Source organism: Bos indicus, chromosome 1, assembly GCF_029378745.1.
Source record: "Bos indicus isolate NIAB-ARS_2022 breed Sahiwal x Tharparkar chromosome 1, NIAB-ARS_B.indTharparkar_mat_pri_1.0, whole genome shotgun sequence".
NCBI classification, from domain to species: domain Eukaryota; kingdom Metazoa; phylum Chordata; class Mammalia; order Artiodactyla; family Bovidae; genus Bos; species Bos indicus.
The window spans coordinates 127,364,290-127,380,561 of record NC_091760.1 but is presented as its reverse complement, the minus strand read 5'-3'; the positions used below and the strand labels follow the sequence as shown (position 1 = coordinate 127,380,561).

The window sequence follows — 16,272 nt, the reverse complement described above, 5'->3', positions numbered from 1 at the left end:
AAGGACATTTCCATTGAAGCACATGAATGACATTATTTTATAACTTCTGATGACTGCCAGGTTTTCTCCCTCCATCCACAAGTATATTAATACTAAAATTTTTTGATTTGCTAGGGGAAAAGAGGGACTAAGCAAAACATGAAATCAACCTAGTCACGTCTAAAGCTGTAGTTAGCCTTTTGGATATGATAGTAAAATTATGTCAAATCAATTTACAAATAATATGTCAGGGCACATGCTCACTTAGGAAAGCTTTTCTGTAATGATTGAAGTTCAAAGAATAAAACATGCTTTTGCACACATCACCCCAAATTCTTGTAAGCTGAACATTCTACCCATTCTGATAAAGATTTAAAGGAAATTCCATATTCTCCTGCCACTAATTCTAGAGTTGAAGGTAAAAGTTTAAATACAAGAAAGCCAACTTTAATCCATTCTTTCAGATTTATACAGCAAGTATTTCATCAAATAAGATCATTTCCAGTACACAAGTCAATGAAAATTTATTAGTAGAGTGCTCAGAATTAGAATAAAACAAAGATGTTCTCAAAAAAAAAGAGAAAAAAAAATTTCAAGTCATTTCATTTCATGTTTCATCAGGACATCTGTCAGACTAGACTTCTCAAAATCTCCTTCCAGTTCTGAAATTCTACCTAGGAGAGACTTTAAAGAAAAAAGGCATACTATGCATGAATAAATAGCTATGAATATTTTAATACTATGTGACTGTATTTCTAAATTAAGACGTCTCTGATGTAAAATAAAGCAAAGTACTATCTGTAAACAGATTTTCTTCACTTACCTCCAGGTTTTGACATTCCTGAGCAGAATTGGTAGGCAGGCCAATCCACTTGATTTCTTTTTTTTCCTTTGAAATTATGTTCATTGCCATCAGCACATTTAAAGCATCATAAACTCTTCGCCTAATGTTCTTCTGATCATAAGCCTGCTAAAAGAAATATGTTTATTGAGTGATAAACTTTAAAGGTCATGATATAGTCACAAGGTATTAAAATATTTAACAATAATTTCATAAGTATCTTCAAAGTTCTGAAAGAATTCTTCACCCTGTGAAAGTATCCTTCAAAACTAAAGATTAAAAAAAAAGTAAAGATGAAATAAAGATACTTTCAAGCAATCTAAAACACAAAACAATCTTAAAAATAAGGATTATGTTCCTAATATATCTAAATTAAATGATGCAAAAGGGCCTCTTCTAAGTCAAAGGAAAAGAATCTAAGATAGGAACTTGGAGATGATGTAAGAGGACATGAAGACCAACTCAAAAGGTAAATCTCAATTAATACTCATTATAAATTACAATGTCTTGGGGAGTCTAGAATATAAAAAGAACTAATATACAGGACAGTAATACCAGACCACCTGACCTGCCTCTTGAGAAACCTGTATGCAGGTCAGGAAGCAACAGTTAGAACTGGACATGGAAAAACAGACTGATTCCAAATAGGAAAAGGAGTACATCAAAGCTGTATATTATCACCCTGCTTATTTAGCTTATATGCAAAGTACATTATGAGAAACACTGGGCTGGAGGAAGCACAAGCTGGAATCAAGATTGCTGGGAGAAATATCAATAACCTCAGATATGCAGATGACACCACCCTTATGGCAAAAAGTGAAGAACTAAAGAGCCTCTTGATGAAAGTGAAAGAGGAGAATGAAAAAGTTGGCTTAAAACTAAACATTCAGAAAACTAAGATCATGGCATCTGGTCCCATCACTTCATGGCAAATAGATGGGGAAACAGTGGAAGCAGTGGCTGCCTTTATTTTTCTGGGCTCCAGATTCACTGCAGATGGTGACTGCAGCCAGGAAATTAAAAGACGCTGACTCCTTGGCAGAAAAGTTATGACCAACCTAGACAGCATCTTAAAAAGCAGAGACATTACTTTGTCTACAAAGGTCCGTCTAGTCAAGGCTATGGTTTTTCCAGTAGTCATGTATGGATGTGAGAGTTGGACTATAAAGAAACCTGAGTGCAGAAGAATTGATGCTTTTGAACTGTGGTGTTGGAGAAGACTCTTCAGAGTCCCTTGGACTGCAAGGAGATCCAACCAGTCCATCCTAAAGGAAATCAGTCCTGAATATTCATTGGAAGGACTGAAGCTGAAACTCCAATCTTTTGGCCACCTGATGTGAAGAGCTGACTCATTTGAAAAGACCCTGATGCTGGGAAATATTGAGGGCAGGAGGAGAAGGGGATGACAGAGGATGAGACGGTTGGATGGCATCACTGACTCAATGGACATGGGTTTGGGTGGACTCTGGGAGTTGGTGCTGGACAGGGAGGCCTGGCGTGCTGAGGTTCATGGGGTGGCAAAGAGTCAAACACGATTGAGCGACTGAACTGAACTGAACTGAATACTATATATAGGAGAAAGGGGTAATGGAGTTAAAGTGGGCTAAGGTCTTGTAGTGTCTCTGAGGATGTCAGACTTTGAAAAGTCCAAGATGTACCCTTTAAGTTCTAGTTAGCAGTGCTTCTCAAAATGTGTTCCACACACTAGTGCTGATCTGCAAACTGTTGTACACTATGAAAATGGTGAACCTGAACAAAATGTAATCACACAGATCACTAGGCACACTGTGTAGTTCAGCTGACCTTTTTTGGTAGCAAGACTTTATAATAACAGAAATTATGTTAACTTACAGTGTGGGAAAGCCCCTTATCTTTTGGTGGACAGGCAGTTTCTAAGAACTGAATCCAACCAATCAAATGCCATGATAATAAAAGATGGTGGACAACACTGAATCCACTTAAATACAGAAGTAAAATTAAATAAAGGGCTTCCTGGTGGCTCAGAGGTTAAAGCGTCTGCCTGCAACGCGGGAGACCTGGGTTCGATTCCTGGGTAGGGAACATCCCCTGGAGGAGGAAATGGCAACCCACTCCAGTATTCTTGCCTAGAGAATCCTATGGACAGAGGAGCCTGGTGGGCTGTAGTACACGGGGTTGCAAAGAGTCGGACACGACTGAGCAACTTCATTTCACTTATATAAAAGGGAGATTTTAAGTTATAGAACTGAATGTAAATATTAGAAATCCCAATACTGTAGAAAATGAGAAAATAACAACAGACGTTAGGAGGCAACAGCAAGTCTGCTGATTTCCTCTTCTTTTTTTAGAAATAGTTTGTGCTTTTGTTTTTTTAAAGTATTTTTTGGCTGCGCTGGGTCTTGGTTGCAAAACGAGGCATCTATTAGTTGCAGCCTGTGGGATCTTTAGTCCCAGCCTGCGAACTCTTAGTTGGAGCATGCGAGATATAATTCCCTGACCAGGGATTGAACCAGGGCCCCCCTGCATTGGAAGCGAGGAGTCTTAGCCACAGGACCAGCAGGGAAGTACCCGATTTCCTCTTCTTTGATACTGGAAGGAATTATGAATTCAAAGCAGATGAACTATTCAAAACAGATGAACTAAGCAATAATTTTAGCACAATATATTCAAAGTCATAAAAACAACTATAATTATAACATTCTTTTAACAACGGCCACTAGTATATTCACCTGAATCCTGTGGTAGAGGGGAAAGAGGGGAAAGATGGGAGATGGGAACACAACAGGCATAGGGATTTATTTTTTCTTCCATAATCAATCACAGTCCATAGGTGATAACTCAAGAAATGAAATACTGAAATTACTGAAATTATAAAATACTGGTTATAATAAAAATAACTTTAAAGAATTACAGACTACAGGGCCTCCAAATTATGAGAAAAACAAAGTAGTGAATCAACAGAAAAAAAAAAAATCCTTGCTTATATTCAGGAGTGGGGATGGGGGCGTGGTTACTAAAAATGTGTGTTAGATATTGAAAAGTGCTAAGAAGAAATGCTTCACTTTAGTGACATCTGAGTGAAAATTAGACGGGAGAAAAGAACTGTATGGAAACCCCCAGCAAAGAACACGTGTGGCTGCGTGTAGTAACTGAGAGGGTGCTCGGTAGCAGACGAGAGGCAGCAGAGGGCCAGGTCCCACAGGGCCTGCTGCACCATTCAGAGAGACTCTCAGTCAAATTTAGAAAGCCATATACTTTCAAGCGCCCAGGGAAATTAAATAGAAATTACCATACAAGAGCTCACAAGAAACATCTCAAAGCAATCCCCCCCTTAAGGAAACAGTTTGACTCAAAATTTCTGATCACAGGTAATAAAAGTCAAAATTCATGACAATAAACAAAAATTCCTATCACCTAGAACTATAAGAAACTTCAATGCAATTCTTAAGCCAAAGTTACAGAATAAAGAGTAACATACCAGAATGAATGGGGATATGGGTAGTGTACAAGAGGAAAATAACAGCCATAAAGACTTTCAATATTAAACAAAGAAATTAAAAGTAAATAAAGCATATATCACAGTCTTCAGGGTAGAGAAATAATAAAAGTAACTTCAGGAAAGAGAACAGAATATTAAATACAGATAAAAACAGAAATTAACTTCAGAACCGGAGGTCCATACAAACAAATCCAAGAGATTTTTGGGGGGGGAATACAATCGCAAATAATTTGGAAAACATGGATGAAATGGAGAATGTTCTAAGAAAACAAAAAAACACCAAACTGACTCAAAGGGAGAAAGCAATTTTAAAGAGATGGATTACCAAATAAGAAATGAAGAAAGCTATCTAAACCCCCCACTGAATCACCACAGTTATCTCAGGTGATTTCCATTAGATTGCAGGGAACAAAACTAGACATCCCATGCCATTAAATCTGTGATGGAGTAAAGCAAAAGAGAAAGCGAAGACCTCTAAACTTATTTTATAAAGCCAGCATGACACTACTTATCAAAACTGAAAAGATGGTACTGATTGCAAACAGGTGCCATGGAGGCTGGCAAGCAGGTCAAAAGTGGGCTCTTGAGTCTAAAAGGCATCACGGAGCTCGGCGTGACCAAGCAGAAGGAGGAACAGGACAAAGACAAATCAAAACTTGAGGAAGCAATGGGAATGAGTATAAAGAACAAGGAGGAGGGACTTCCCTGGTGGCCCAGTGATTAAGACTCCAAACTTCTAATGCAAAGGGTGCAGGTTCAAACCCTTGTCAGGACGGTAAGCTCCCACATGCCACAGGGCATGGACAAAAAATAAAAAGAACAAGAAGCAGTGTGGCCTGGGACAAGGGTACTTCCACACAGTTGGCCTTCGAGGAGATGCAATAGAAATGGCAAGTGGGGAGGATCCTGAAGAAAGCTTCCCAAACTCACAAGCTGAAAGCAGAGGGCTCAAGAGGCACCTGGACACACTCACTAGCACCGTGACACGCCCCGAGTGCCCTGGGGGAAGCAGCGCCCCTGCCTGGGGCATGGAGGGGCGTGGAAGGTAACTGGGGTCATGTTTGGTGCCCTTGGTATTTTCTATAAACATTCTTTTACACACACCCTGTATCTTCTCCTGAGGCAGCGCTTTCCAAAGCAGTGTGCCTTCACTGTGGAATTTGATTAAAGTCAGTTCAGTTCAGTCGCTCAGTTGTGTCTGATTCTTTGCGACCCCATGAACCGCAGCACGCCAGGCCTTCCTGTCCAGCACCAACTCCTGGAGTCCATCCAAAACCGTGTCCATTGAGTCAATGATGCCATCCAACCATCTCATCCTCTGTCGTCCCCTTCTTTTCCTGCCCCCAATCTTTCCCAGCTTCAGGGTCTTTTCCAATGAGTCAGCTCTTTGCATGAGGTGGCCAAAGGACTGGAGTTTCAGCTTCAACATCAGTCCTTCCAAAGAACACCCAGGACTGATCTCCTTTAGGATGGACTGGTTGGATCTCCTTGCAGCCCAACGGACTCTCAAGAGTCTTCTCCAACACCACAGTTCAAAAGCATCGATTCTTCTGCGCTCAGCTTTCTTTATAGTCCAACTCTCACATCCACACATAACCACTGGAAAAACTATAGCCTTGACTAGACAGACCTTTGTTGGCAAAGTAATCTCTCTGATTGAAGTCAAACTAATACTCTATTTTGATTTCTGAGTAGCACACAGGCAATAAACCATTTTAGTGTGGACTGGGAATTTTTGAGAGTTTATCCAGAGATTAACGTTATTTCTGTGTATATGCTATGGAAATGTGTTTTTACCTCTGAGTTGCACTTAACTCTTTGAAGCCCACCAGCTGGCTCTGCTGGAACCTGACTCCAGAGGATAAGGAGCCAATGCCAGGATGGCCTGCAGCACGTAGACCCCTGGGGGGCCCTGCATGGGCTGCCCTGCCAGGCTCCTCTTAGCTTGGGGCTTATGCTCTTCCGTCCAGGCCCTGGGGAAGCGATTTGAAGCTTCATGGCCTTCAGCCTGCCTCCCCAGCCACTTGGCCAAAGAGACAATGCAGCCTGGTAATCAGCACAACCACCTAAGGCAAGGACGGAACATACAGCTTGTCCCTTTCTGAACCAGGCCAGCTCGCAGCCTCTTCTCCGAATATCTTCATTCCAGACATGTGTCTAGCGGGTGTTGCCATGGCAGACATCACTAATCAAGCACAGCACTCTTTGTAAAAGAATCCAGGCACAGTCTGCCTCCTTATCCTCGACCCTAAGGTCCAAGTAGCTCCTGTATTTACTCAGGGTTGACACATAAAATGTTTGACATTCCTGGCCTAAGGATACCTCAAGGGCAACAGGAACAAGGAGGCAGAGTCCCAGCACAGAAAGACAAGGGTGTGGTCAGAAGGCAGTACCAAGCTCCCAATGCTGGAGAGCCAGGGTCTATGAGGGCCTGTGTGCACCCACTGGATAAGGGTCAAACTATGCTATTGGGAGAAATATCTATGTGACACAGACACTGAAAGAATAACAGAGTCAGAAGAAAAAACCAAGTGCTGTGTTTGGGAATATCATATGTGAATGCGATATTCACAGTTGCTCAGTTATGTCTAACTCTTTGTGACCCCATGGACTGTATAGCCCACTAGGCTCCTCTGTTTATGTAATTCACCAGGCAAGAATACTGGAGTGGGTTGCCAGTCCCTTCTCCAGGGATCGAATCTGCGTCTCCTGGACTGCAGGCAGATTCTTTACCATCTGAGCTACCAGACCGCAGAATGGAAAAAACGTTATTTTAAAAAATTGCAAAGATAATAAAAATAAAAGCAAATAACCCCACCAGTTTCATTCATGAATACCATTGTAAAAATCCTAAAATGTCAGGAAGCTATCTTCCTGACAGACTTGATTAAATTCAACTCCATTTCTGACTTTTTTTTAATTAAGAAAAAAGAAATGTTCATTAAGAAAAACATCAAGTTATGGTTACTATCATCTTAAAACCTTTATCACAATTAAGGCTGCAAAACTATAAATATTTCCACTAACGTTAAGAAGTGAAGATTCAATATGACTAGAGTTACTACTATTATTTAATATTGTTCTGGAATATATAAAGTATGACTACATTTAAGTAAAATGCGAACTGATTTATAAAAAGCATATCAGCAGCTGACTGGGGCTAGAGGGCGAGGGAGGGATAGACTACAAAAGGCAGGAAGAGGCTCTGGGAACGATGGAAACATTCCGTCCTGATCAGGTGGTGGCTTCACAGATAGCATACAAATGTCGAAACTCACTGGATTTTACACTTGGATACATCTTGTTGTATGTAAACTAGCCACAATAAATAAAAAAATAATTTAGCAGTTTAATTGTACACTTAAGACATGTACATTTCCCTCCCTGCATGTAAATTTATCTCAATTAAAAAAAAATGAGAATGATTTTTATGTGTTAAAAATGAGGCTCTAGATATATTACTAAGAAAATAAAATTAAGAATGAAGCATGCAAAGCACAACCATATTTATGTTTAAAATAACAAATTTTATTATATAGGTGCGTAAGGAATTTCTGGAATGATACTCAAGAATCTGGTAATAGTAAACTGTGCCTTGCGGAGTCAGATTAGAGTCTGTGGTAGAAGAGAAAAATTTTTTATTATACAGTCTTTGGTACAAATGAATTTCTTTAAACATGTTCATATAGTATTTTTTCAATTAAAAATAAGATAAAATTTTCTTACTGACTTAAAACACTGAAAGATTCAGATGTATCTAAAGTCATTCAAAAATTAAAAGTATACTTTTTAAAAAGTATGTTTCTTCAATAACCCCCAAAGATGTTTTAAAAATACTTTTCCACCTTTATGTTTAAATAAGTAAGAATCCTTTTCAAAACAAAACAACAAAAAAATCAAAACAGAATTCCCCAGTAGCTAACTCGTCTGAGTCCTCGATTTGACAGAGACAATCCCGAGAGGTACAGCGCTGCAGCATCAACACCAAGGCGTGGTCTACCTACCGAATCAGCTGCCAAGTGGTTGTTTGAATTGGTGAACTCGGACACCAGCTCATCAGCTACTTCATTATATGACGTTGTGCCTTTCCGCTGAACTTTCTCACACACTTTCATTGAAAAATGTCTCAAGCCTTTTCCATTTTTATCTCCTTTTTTGCTTCGTTTGCTAAAAGAGAAAATAAAATTATACTCCATTATACTTACTAGAGACTTCCTTTATAAACTCAACTAAGGTGAGAAGACAGGAATTTGATTTTTTGTTTCCAGTGCTCAATTTTACATTGAATTAGAGTAAGGAAATGTTTTAAACTTAATTTTCACCTTAAAAGCCTAATAAAGTGTGTAGCAAGAGTGCCTTTTTATGCTCACTCATTTGTTGCCTATTTACTGACCAGTTACTTACTATTAAGTATCAGACGCTGTTCTACACATTAGAAGACCTCTGAAAACAGCAGACAAAAACTGTGCCCATGTAAAGTTTATATTCCTAATACTTACCTTTTTGCATTCTACGTATGCTATAGATTTTTCCCCCCCACCTAAAATTAAAAGTACCACTATTCTAGAGTTCTGTTATCTACTCAATTTTTCAATCAGAAGTCATTGGTGTTGGGTGGGGAGGGAAGTGGGAGCGGGGTTCAAGACAGGGAACACATGTACACCCGTGGCTGATTCATGTCCAAGTATGGCAAAAACCACTACAATACTGTAAAGTAATTAGCCTTCAATTAAAATACATTAATTAATTTAAAAAAGAAGTTATTGGTGTTAGTAATGGACCTACATCTTCAGTTATCCTAAGTTAGGTTAATGCCTAGGCCTAACCTTTGATAATTCAATCATTAAAATTTCAGACGTCAGTTTAGTTCTACTAATATCTGAGTAACAATTATATGCTAGGAACTCTGTGTATTAGGGGCTAGAAGTACAAAAACAGTAATTGATGCAAAATCCTTTCCCTCAGTGAGTCCTAAGGCTGGAAGAGAGGCAAAACTAATATATAATGACAGATAATTCCACAATAATAAGGTAAGTGCCACGTCAGAGTTATTCACAATGTTTTATGGGAATTGGTAAGAGGGGAATCTAGTCTAACCTAAAGGAGGAAGATTCCTGCAGTAAGAACCAATGAAAACAATCCACAGAAAGAAAAGACAATCTGTGGAAAGGGAGAAAATATTTACAAACCCTTTATGTGATACATGGTTAATATCTGAAATATCTAAGAAACTCCTACACCTCAACAGCAAAACATGTAACACAAAAAACAGGCAAAGGACATGAATAGGCATTTCTTCAAAGAAAATATACAAATGACCAGTTATAACCAGCAGTTAGATGAAATGGTGTTCAACATGACTACTTATGAGAGAAATACAAATCAAAGCCACAATGACATTATCTCCACACCTGTTAGGATGACTATTTACTTTTAAAAAAGGATTACAAGTGTTGGTGAAGGTATATAGAAATTAGAACCCTTGTACACTGTTGGTGGGAACATAACATGGTATAACTGTTATGAAAAAAAATATGGAGATTCCTCAAAAAATTAAAAATGGAACTACCATATAATTTAGTAATCTCATTTCTGGGTATATCCAAAAGAAATGAAATCAGGATATCAAAGAGGTGTCCGTCATGTTCACTGCAGCTTTATTCATCCAACCAGTCCATCCTAAAGGAAATCAGTCCTGGATGTTTATTAGAAGGACTGATGTTGAAGCTTAAACTCCAATATTTTGGCCACCTGATGCGAAGAGCTGACTCACTTGAAAAGACCCTGGTGTTGGGAAAGATTGAAGGCACGAGGAGAAGGGGACGACAGAGGATGAAGATGGTTGGATGGCATCACCAACTCAGTGGACATGAGTTTTCGTAAACTCTGGGAGTTGGTGATGGACAGGGAGGCCTGGCGTGCTGCGGCTCATGGGGTTGCAAAGAGTTGGACACGACTGAGCGACTGAACTGAACTGAACCAAGACAAGGAAAACTCAAATATCCATAGATGGATGAATGGATAAAGAAAATGTAGTATGTGAATACATATATATTCACACAGACATATAGACATATTTATACATATACAACAAAATATTATTCAGCCTTAAAAAAAAATTCTGCCATATGTGACAACGTGGAGGAACCTGGAGAACATCATGCTAAGTCAAATAAACCAGTCACTGAAGGACAACTGTTGCACGATTACACTTATGTGAACTATCTAAAATAGTCAAGCTTCCAAAAGCAGAGGCTGGAGGGAAAGGGGAAATGGGGAGTCTGCTGTGCAGAGGAACCTAGACTTCATCACATTCCATCAGCATAATTACATTCATTTATGTTATTTACATGTTCTACTGTGTTATGGCCATTAAGAAATAGATGCTAAATGTACTTCTCAAAAGAGTAAGGGAAGATATCTACTTTCTTTCCCTGCATCCCCAAAGAATCCTCTCTGTGTATTCACTGTGGGTCACAGACTACTACTGAGATATTGTTATAGCACTCAGTGGTACCGAGGGGTGGAGTGGCGTGGTGAAATTTTCAGTGAGGTAGAGATTCTGGCTGCAGAGTAATTTATGGAGGGCAGAAGCAGAAACAGGAAGACCCGTTGACAGGTTACTGTAATGGTCCAAGCAAGCAATGCTGAGTCCTGGAATTCGAGCAACTGGTAGGACTGGATAAGAAAAGATGGATTTGCAAAAATGTTCAAGATAAAAATCAGCAGAACTAAGTGACTGACTGCTGTGGATGGTAAGGAAGAGGGAAACAGGACAATAATCCTTATAAGGAGGGGTCATTACTGAGATGGAGGAATTTGGAACGAATTCATGAATTTCATTTTAAACCTTTTCACTTGCATTGTCTAATGCTCTGGGCATATTCTACTTGTGGCTATCAAACACCTGAAATGGGACAAGTCTCAATCAAATTAATTATGCTGTTAATTTCAAAGACCTACATGAGAGATGAAGGTATAATTTTTATATTAATTACCCTTTAGATATACTAGATTAAATAAAAGATGTAACATCAGTCTCACATATTCCAGTTTACTTTTTAAACTGAATGCTGGAAAATTAAAACTCACATGCAGCTCGTATTACATTCTATTGGGCAGTGATGAGGTTGAGTTTGACATGCCTATAGAATATCCAAATGGGTATATTCAGGAGACAGTAGAACAATACCTAAGTCTACAGCCAGTGGGAGCGGCCACTTATAAACCTACCAGTTCTTCTCATCAGTCCAGAGATTAGCCAATACTCTCTTCCTTTTCAAATCTAACTTTCTTTTGCAAGGTAACAGCTTTAATGAAATACAATTCACACACCATAAACTTCATCTTTTCAAGTATAAAATTCAGTGGACACAGCCATCACCACAACCTAATTTCTCCACCTTAAACAGAAATTCTGTCCCCATAAGCAGCCACTCCCACCTCCCTGTCCTCAAGCCCTTGGCAACCATGTTTTACTTTCTGTTTCTATGGATTTGCCTGTTTTTCAATGTCAGCTTTGCAACTGGAGTTTCTCACTTCGGTGCTTCTGATCCTGTATTATTGGCTTTCCTTGACCTGGCCCATTCAGTTGTTTTTCAAGTGTACAACCTATCATGGAACCCGAATATGATCAAGACACAAGATCCACCTACCAGTTTAAAGGAAACACCGAAGACAGAAGAACGTGTTAAACTATACTAAAGAGATGCTATGGGACTTACCTGGTGGTCCAGGGGTTGAGAGTGCCTGCCAATGCAGGGGACATGGGTTCTATTTCTGGTAAGGGAAGATCCCACATGCCTCAGAGTGGCTGGCCCCGTGTGCCTTGCTGCGACTACTGAAGCCCAGCAGCAGCCAAAAATCAATCAATCAATTAATTTAAAAAAAGAGATGCGGTAAGCAAAATCTTTAGAATTTTTCTTCAGGACATATAATGTGGTTTCTTCAACTAATAATTTGGAAGGGAAAGAGTGAGAAAAATACGGAGGGAAAATCTACAGATTATAAAAGATTTAACTATTTAAATTCTGATTCATATAGACTGTAAACACACACACATACACACCCCAGTTACAGGAGAGTGTGGAAAGACAGCAACAGCAGCACAGTTCTCAAACTCTCCAAATCCCCATACAAAATAGAGCAAGCAAGCAGCAAAGCCTGAACCCCTGACAACGTTTACAACAAAACTAGCTGACAAGGCATCTTCAACCAACCCCAGATTACAGACCGGGGCCAAAGGCTTACAGAGTCGTGTCTGTATTGGTAGAAAAATAAATACTCAACGGAGCGGCATTTAATGGAACTAACAAGACTTTGCTAGAAAGAACAGGCCAATTTGAGAGCCGCAGCTGAAATGGGAAGTTTTGCCCTCTTCAATACCAGCCGAGTGCAGGAGGCTGAAATAAAGACTTAGGAGGTTGCAACAATCTAGCCCATGTGACTCCCACAATTAATATTCAAGAGCAAATGAAAAACACTGAAAGCAGGCAAAGAATATATGGACAATAAGAGTTTCTGAAGAAGAAAATCAAGGCATGGGAACAGAATAAATACTAAGTGCTGTTAAGTCAAGAAAATGTTTATGAAATAAAAGAAAAGAGACTGTATCAACCCAGAATGACAAAGACCAAAAGATTCTGGTAAAATTGCTGGATTTCAAAGAAAAAAAATTATTTAGACATTTAGAAAAAAAAAAAAAAACTATCAGATTTTCCAAGAGCAAGCTGTTACATTAGAAGAAAATTAAGAAATTTAAGAAACTCCAACAAAGTATGAGCCAAGAATTTTTATATTCAGCAAAACTGACTGAGACAGTCAAAACGATTAGAGAAACACTGACATAAAGCTCTTGTGAGAAATTTATGTATAATTAACTGTAGATGTTAAGATTAAGTGAGTGCTAAGAGGTGTATATTATAGGGTATAAACAGGTGTATGCTTCCACACTGTAGGACTATTACCTATAATTATTAGAAAAATGAGAAAAGAATGGAGAGAACATATACAGAACATATACAATTTTTTAATGTTTTCAGTGCTTCACAGGTGGTGCTGGTAAAGAACCTGTCTGCCAATGCAGGAAACTTAAGAAATGAGGGTTCAAAGCCTGGTCAGGAAGATACCCTGAGAATCAGGAAGATCCCTTGGAGGAGGACATGGCAACCCACTCCAGTATTCTTGCCTGGAGAATCCCAAGGACAGAGGAGCTGGCAGGCTACTGTCCATACCTTTGCAAAGAGCTGGACATGACTGAAGCAACTTAGTATGCACAGTCTCATTAGGTTACATTATTATTATTATTATTGGGGACTATTAAGCATGATCAATGCAAAGAAATAGAGGAAAACAACAAAATGGGAAAGACTAGAGATCTCTTCAAGAAAATTAGAGATACCAAGGGAACATTTCATGCAAAGATGGGCTTGATAAAGGACAGAAATGGTATGGATCTAACGGAAGCAGAAGATATTAAGAAGAGGTGGCAAGAATACACAGAACTGTACAAAAAAGATCTTCATGACCAAGATAATCACGATGGTGTGATCACTCACTTAGAGCCAGACATCCTGGAATGTGAAGTCAAGTGGGCCTTAGAAAGCATCACTACGAACAAAGCTAGTGGAGGTGATGGACTTCCAGTTGAGCTATTCCAAACCCTGAAAGATGATGCTGTGAAAGTGCTGCACTCAATACGCTAACAAATTTGGAAAACTCAGCAGTGGCCACAGGACTGGAAAAGGTCAGTTTTCATTCCAATCTCAAAGAAAGGCAATGCCAGAGAATGCTCAAACTACGGCACAATTGCACTCATCTCACATGCTAGTAAAGTAATGCTCAAAATTCTCCAAGCCAGGCTTCAGCAATACGTGAACCACGAACTTCCTGATGTTCAAGCTGGTTTTAGAAAAGGCAGAGGAACCAGAGATCAAATTGCCAACATCCGCTGGATCATGGGAAAAGCAAGAGAGTTCCAGAAAAACATCTATTTCTGCTTTACTGACTATGCCAAAGCCTTTGGATTTATTTATTTATTTATTTATTGTGGATCACAATAAACTGTGGAAAATTCTTCAAGACATGGGAATATCAGACCACCTGACCTGCCTCTTGAGAAATCTGTATGCAGGTCAGGAAGCAACAGTTAGAACTGGACATGGAATAACAGACTGGTTCCAAATAGGAAAAGGAGTACGTCAAGGCTGTATATTGTCACCCTGCTTATTTAACTTACATGCAGAGTACATCATGAGAAACACTGGGCTGGAAGAAACACAAGCTGGAATCAAGATTGCCGGGAGAAGCATCAATAACCTCAGATATGCAGATGACACCACCCTTATGGCAGAAAGTGAAGAGGAACTAAAAAGCCTCTTGATGAAAGTGCAAGAGGAGAGTGAAAAAGTTGGCTTAAAGCTCAACATTCAGAAAACGAAGATCATGGCATCTGGTCCCATCACTTCATGGGAAATAGAGGGGGAAACAGTGGCAACAGTGGCAGACTTTATTTTGGGGGGGCTCCAAAATCACTGCAGATGGTGACTGCAGCCATGAAACTAAAAGATGCTTACTCCTTGGAAGAAAAGTTATGTCCAACCTAGATAGCATATTCAAAAGCAGAGACATTATTTTGCCAACAAAGGTCTGGCTAGTCAAGGCTATGGTTTTTCCTGTGGTCATGTATGGATGTGAGAGTTGGACTGTGAAGAAGGCTGAGCGCCGAAGAATTGATGCTTTTGAACTGTGGTGTTGGAGAAGACTCTTGAGAGTCCCTTGGACTGCAAGGAGATCCAACCAGTCCATTCTGAAGGAGATCAGCCTGGGATTTCTTTGGAAGGAATGATGCTAAAGCTGAAACTCCAATACTTTGGCCACTTCATGCAAAGAGTTGACTCATCGGAAAAGACTCTGATGCTGGGAAGGATTGGGGGCAGGAGGAGAAGGGGATGACAGAGGATGAGATGGCTGGATGGCATCACTGCCTCGATGGACGTGAGTCTGAGTGAACTCCGGGAGTTGGTGATGGACAGGGAGGCCTGGCGTGCTGGGATTCATGGGGTCACAAGAGTCGCACACGACTGAGCGACTGAACTGAACTGAACTGAAGCATGTAATATGGGATAAAGTCAATGAGTAATTACCATATACACTCATTCTATTGTCCTTTTCATCCTCAATGTCCTTAAAAATCAGGATTCTTCATATGGAAAAAAGAAGACTGAGATAACAGAGAAGAAGTTTCATAAGATCGGAACTGGAAATATCAATGTGATCTAGGCAGGGGTCCTTATACATCACAATAACACATTAAAAATACAACAGGGAACTCAACGTGCCAGTAGGTAACTTCTGATCCTACTGCAGTTCTCATCTAGATGAGTGATCGCATTCATCCAACTGCCTGAAACAGAAACAACAGATCATCCTAATCCTCCTTTCTATCTAATCAAATTCTATCAAATGTAATCTAAGTCTTGTCTTAAAGAGCTCTTGAATTCAACATCTTCTCTCTCTTCCCATGACCCTAGTTCAGGCTCTCATAATCTCTCACAGAACGTAACTAGACACACACAAAAAGTGCAGTGATGACATCTGCAGCAACATGGATGGATCTACAGATTATCATACGAAATGAAGTTTCATAGCAGTACAACCCAAGGGTACATTCAACAGTGGCTGAATCAAGAAATGAAGCCTCATCTTTGGAAGGCTGGTGGATCATCATGCCAAACCCTTCAATGTTTACATCAAATTCAACGGAATTTAGAATAGCTGATACCTGCAGTACACAGATAGGGGACTTGGTCCTACAACCAAATCTGTAAACCACTTTTTTCAAAGTTAAGTGTACAATGCCTCCAGTAAAAGGATTTTACAAGTTAAAGGCTAGATGAAGAACTTAACAATAACAACAACAATAAAAAACAACTCAAAATGGACAAAAGAGTTGAGTAGACATTTCTTCCAAGAA

At 39.5% G+C, this 16,272-nt stretch overlaps 1 protein-coding gene across 14 annotated transcripts in view; it reads right to left on the bottom strand.

Moving 5' to 3' along the window:
- Positions 1 to 16,272, bottom strand: part of TFDP2 (transcription factor Dp-2) — a 206,409-nt gene that overhangs the window by 22,601 nt on the left and 167,536 nt on the right. For 13 of the 14 annotated variants that reach the window (XM_070793798.1, XM_070793776.1, XM_070793827.1 and 10 more), the window contains 2 exons: positions 8,303 to 8,465; positions 803 to 949 (listed from right to left, as the gene is read on the bottom strand). In XM_070793798.1, the coding sequence (XP_070649899.1) occupies positions 803 to 949; positions 8,303 to 8,465 (310 nt within the window). The remainder of the gene's footprint in view (positions 1 to 802; positions 950 to 8,302; positions 8,466 to 16,272) is intronic. The other variant, XM_070793791.1, reaches the window with a different exon arrangement.